General features: G+C 34.2%; 1 protein-coding gene across 1 annotated transcript; it reads right to left on the bottom strand.

The window, feature by feature from the left end:
* Positions 1 to 2,388: 2,388 nt before the first annotated feature.
* Positions 2,389 to 4,292, bottom strand: LOC110104420 (protein YLS7). Its single transcript, XM_020833524.2, has one exon. The coding sequence runs from the start codon at positions 4,089 to 4,091 to the stop codon at positions 2,577 to 2,579; it is 1,515 nt and encodes a 504-aa protein (XP_020689183.1). The 5' UTR covers positions 4,092 to 4,292; the 3' UTR covers positions 2,389 to 2,576.
* Between the last annotated feature and the right edge of the window lie 1,380 nt (positions 4,293 to 5,672).

Genomic DNA, 5,672 nt, shown 5'->3' with positions numbered 1-5,672 from the left:
ACCTAGAATTATAAACCTGTAGCTGCCTGAAATCCCTTAATAACCAAGTTCAACTATTGGAACCTATTGCAACGGCCAAGGACTGCTGAAGAGAAGGTATCTGGAGCTCCGGTGATCAATCTTGGTGGAGACCCGGACTCCACTACAATCTCCTTCCCTCTTTCCATCTCTAAGATAGGGGAATCCACCCCAAATAGGGAACTCCTTCCCTAAATCAGAATATTAAAGGCTCTGTAATCCTGCATTTAGATATATTTTAGATAAGTTGAGAATGTTATACGGTTATACCTTTACCAACAAGTTTTAAGGAGAGTTTGCGATATTCAAGTCAAGGACTGCAAAGTGAAAGACGATGGACATAAATCACAAGTTTCACAGGAAAAGATAGAAGGGTACATCTCCAAAATTGGAGAAAGATTGGACTTAATTTGAAGGTTGACGAGAGTCCTATTTTGCAACTAAATTAGGAGCTACTGGTAACTGGACTGGAAGCTGTCCTGGACTAGAATGTCAAGCTAAGAGAGATTGAATTGGTAGCTTTCCTAGACAGCAAAGACTGAATTGGAAGATAATATAAAGGCTAGCATTAGTTGAATTGGAACCTGTTATGAATTGTGAGGCTGGCCGTAATTGAATTGGGAGAAATTATGTATTCTGAGGTTGGTTGGCGGGATTGAATTGGAAGCTACATGCAGCTCACCTTGGTCTATTGATTGGGAGTTTTGGCAACCAACCAAGAGGTCTCGAGTTCGAGTCTTGCGTATGTGAGTTTAACTTAATTGACCTAAATGTCCAAAAAAAAAAAAGGAAGCTACTATGGTTTTTTATTTGCTCTAATTATAATTTATTATAAGCAACAATGATTTAATTTCAAAACCGTACAAATTTATAGAAGGTATTAAGCAACTTTATGTAAATTTATCAACCTAATGCATAAAAATACCACTTTCTAAATAAAGTATGTAAGGTTGTATATATATACATATATACACTATGGGGTTTAATTAATTAATGTTTAGTCTTCTCCCATTTGGCAATCTAGTGTTTGGACCAAACATATATAACCTATTGATTATACCCTTTCTTGTACATAACAGTAAAACTAAAATTGCTTTTGAAACTAACAATTCAAGTGCATATCACATGCAACTCACTTTGATCTATTAGTTAGAAGTTTTGGCTATCAACCAAGAGGTCTTGAGTTTGAAATTTAAATATATGATGTGTATGTGAATTTATCTTAATTGACCAAAATGTCTCAAAAAAAGTGCATATCGCAACAGGCTTAATAAATGATAAGTCATTCATTTGATAATCCTGTAACTTTACAGTCGCACCCTAAACCTATAAGACGATACAAGTGATGAAAATCTCACAGATTATTGACATTTTGCTCATCTATCAATGTAAGCACTTTGTATCAATAATGTGTTAGATTGTCTTTTAAAGCTTATACATAGCCTCGCAGCGCTTCTTATCTTTTCTCTCAAGAACCCCTTTCCCTACGCCTTTCCTGTAGGTTTCCTCCATACAAGGGTGGTGCAAATTCAGTCTCGGATAGCAAACAGTAATGTGATCACGACAAAGGAGTGCTCAAACAAATCTTATGACAGAGAACTAACTGTGCAAAAAAAAAATTCCTGTTAATCATTGGATGATTGATAAGCCGGTACTGATACTTGCATTTGGTAAGATATTTAATGTAAGAGGGATGGATAAAATGCACAGCATTGCATCACTTCAGATTCTGGCAAATAATTCAATTAAAGTGGGGAGGGAGGATTGAACTTTTGACTGTATAAACAAGGTAAGTTGAAAATTTTAAGAATTAGCCAACAATGAAGCAAAAAATTATCACTTTTGGTTTACTCCAAATACAGAAGTGGTGCCCAATGAATTATACCACTATAAAAATCATCAATGAAACACTGAAGATGATTAGTAATTAAGGAGGCTTAACATCAAAACTGTTATCGGAAAATTAATGAACCATGCTGATGATTTGCTCCACAGGTATTTAATTTTATGGAATTTAACAAGACTGAAAAATGATACCTTGCCATAGAATTGTAAGGCACAATGCAGCATATGTTTGTGATTAGCATTCTATAATGGCATTCATCTTCCTATTATATAAGAATTATACTGATTTTCAATCAATATTTTCTCAATGTAAGACAAGTCAATCTTGTGCCTATATTAATGAAGGATATTTAACTATAAAATTATGCATTCTTATTTCATCTTACACAAATTATAAGAACATTCACAAGTTCATTTTCATCTAGAATTACTAAAAGTAAAGGAGAAACAAAAAATCAAGGAAAGGGAGGACCTTTTGAAAATTCCGCCCAACAGTCGAGCAACCCTCAAATACAAGCTGTTATATGATCAGAACATGCTCATCTCCAGGAGAATGAGAATAAAATCTTCCCGTGTTATCTAATCTAGTTCACTTCAAAGGCCTTTGCACAAAATAGCAGGACAAGCATTCCTGCAGGTGATGTAAAATGATACATTTGTTATATCTCATCAAGAACAAGAATGGCTTCCTTTCACACAATCGGTAGTTTTTCTCATGATATCTTGAGATTTCTCCTAATAATCTCCAACAATAACTCATTCCATGTATCAATCGGCCCTGGCATGCACCAATGCAAGCAATCCTGTGGCGGTGGTTCCCCATTTGGTCCCCTCCTCGTCTTCTTGTTTGGGTCTGTGCTCCTATATGGCCCTGGATGCCCATCTGGTCGATAACCAAACACATCTGTGATATCCATAAATATAAGCTTGGATGAGTTCCCGGTCTTCTCCACTGCTCGCTGGAATCCTGTGAGTTGTTTTTCATGCATCACTTCTGTGAATCCATTGTTCACTACTTCACTAACTGGGTTAACTTTTCCGGTGCACGAACCACCAGTATTCCAAGCCCCACCCTCATAATGATCTGGAGAATATGATCGAACAATTGCTAGACCAGTAAAATTGGGATGAGTTGCAATGGCTCCAAGAGCTGTCTCCATCGACAAACCAAATGCCTCAACATTATTAATCCTCATATCAACTGCTGCATTTGGAGGGGGTGACCACAGCTGACCTCCAACAATAGTTTCGTTAAGAATGTAAACTGACTGTTTTGCAAACCAATGGCCAGAGGAAAGCACAACAACATCAAAGCCTGGGAGAAATTCCATCATTTTCTCATCTGGTATGTCTAAATGGACCTTCACAACCCCCTTGGGAGCAAATTCCATTGCACTGGGGGTGTTCTGAGCTAGCCAGGAGGACCATATGCGTACAATCATTGTCGAGGTGGATCTGAAGTACCATCTATGAATCCTTCTATTGCCACGGTTCTTAGGCACTTCAACCTGCCAAAGAATGCAAAGCAAGGACTCCATCTGATTCCTAGCAACCGAATCACCCACAAACGCAAGTGTTTTACCCCTCATAAGCTCCAGGAACTTTTTTGCATCAAACTTTGGCAACTCACATTGATCAGGCTTCCATCTCCAGTTCTCATAATCCTTGTCAGGCCTTCCATTTCCCTGGCAATTTTGCAACTGTGTGATAATAGGACAGCTATTGTTTGTATACAGAGGTCCCTCAGGATTATGGACCCATTTCCCATGATAAAGATCACACCTAACATGCTCACCAGAGGGGAACACAGGGCTTTTCGAAGTTACTAAATCGGCATCTGGATCATTAGAATTGCCACCAAATTCCTTTGCAAAAGGGGTATTTGAAGAACTTTGATTGGCACCTAAAGTAAAAGAAAGGTCATCATCAAATTTTCTCAAATCCAAAACAGCACCTGAAGTACCGACATCGACGCTGCCCGATTCATTGCCCTCCAGTTGAGGTTTCCCTTGGGAGACGATGTTAAGCGAGGCGGGAGATTCAGGTTTCCAGCCGCGATTTTCACCCAAAAAGTATTCTTGGACGGAGGAAGTAATGGGGCCGGAAACGAGAAGCAAAGAAGCTACGATTAGAAAAATGGCAGAAGCTCCAACGATGGCGATGATTGAGGGCAGCGATCGGAGGGCGGCCATGGAGAAAGACTTGCTATTTGTACAGCTAAACACCATCGATGCGATCTCCTTTTGTGTGAAACTACATGGTTAGGGATGGAGCGGGAATCGGTAGGAGATTGTCGAATGGGAGCAAGAGGGTTTGATAAGCAGCGTGGAGATCGAGAGAGACGACGCGGATTGATGATTGATGGTCGAAGGCCTCTTAACTCATAAAGAAGCAGATTGGCTAATCTAATAACGAATTAGAATGCCACTACCATTCAGCATCATCTTTCAACATCTAAGAATGCCTGATCAATTACAACGAAAAAATATATATTAACTAATTTGACATAAAATGAAATATATATATATATATATCAAAAAATTTAATTTGTGCATAATATTTATATACTATTAATTTCTATATTTAATAATTTTTATGAGGATAATTATAAAATTGTTATGAAAAAAGATAATTTTTTAAAAAATTATTATAAAGAATAATTTTCTATTATATAATTTTTTTAAAAACAGTAAACAAATTATATCCTAATAAAAATTGTAATTGAGATTTAAATAATAAAAAAAATTGTCTCAAACATTTCCTAAGATATTTTAATTGGATTTGAACCTCATCAGTTATCCTGATTATTGCAACGATAATAAATGCTAGTCCATAATTTAGTTTAGTGCTTATTTGATTGCTATAAACAAAATTGTAGATTTTAAAAAATGATAATTTTGCATTTTTCATGTAAAAATAAATATATTGTTTTAGAGAAAATTTTGAGATTTTAATGTGTGATTAATTACATCCAAACAAATAGTAGATTAAATAAATTTCTTCTTTTTTTTTCAAAATGACTTCAAACAAACAAATGGGCCCTTATATTGTTTAGAATCAAGATTTTTTAAAATAAAATTAATTTTGACTAAATAAAGATAGAAAAATCTATCCAATCAGGCAATCATTAAAAAATTTCGTTAGTTATAATTCATAACTTTCTCTTTCTAATCATCATGATAATTGAATTATAATATGATCCGCTATGCTGACACAAAGCACTTCGATTTTAATTTCAAGCTACCATAATATTTTTTGTTTTGAAAATTTTGCTAGTTCTGTTTGTTAAGTTAGAATTATTTATTATAAAATATTATAAAAACAACATTTAAATATGAATTACAAAAAGATCATCTCTTGAAGTGTAAGTTACACCCCTATAAAATTATATAAGATCTTATTGATAGAATATCAATAATCTTTGATGACTAGTCAATAAATTTAGTAAATTTTAGTAATAAAATATGAATTTTGATTGAAAAAAATAATAATAGAATTTTATCAATAATGGCAAACTCATAAAAGATTGTTCATTAAAAAAATTACAATGGTTTCAGCAATTATGAATATTTGAATAAAATTTATAATGTTTCATCTTATGAAAAAAATATTAATTTTAAATTCTATAAAGTGGGGGAAAAATAGAATAAGTATCAGCAATTCGAGAAATTCAAATAAATATTCTTATATATCAAAGTTGTTTTTTATTCAAAAAAATAGAATAATTTTTTTTTAATCTTTATTCATAAAAATAGAATAAATTGTGAAACAAAATGTAGTAATAATTAGGCTAATTTTGCAGTTCCTCG

Source organism: Dendrobium catenatum, unplaced genomic scaffold (genome assembly GCF_001605985.2).
Source record: "Dendrobium catenatum unplaced genomic scaffold, ASM160598v2 fragScaff_scaffold_104, whole genome shotgun sequence".
NCBI lineage: Eukaryota > Viridiplantae > Streptophyta > Magnoliopsida > Asparagales > Orchidaceae > Dendrobium > Dendrobium catenatum.
This window is presented reverse-complemented; position numbering and strand designations above follow the sequence as displayed.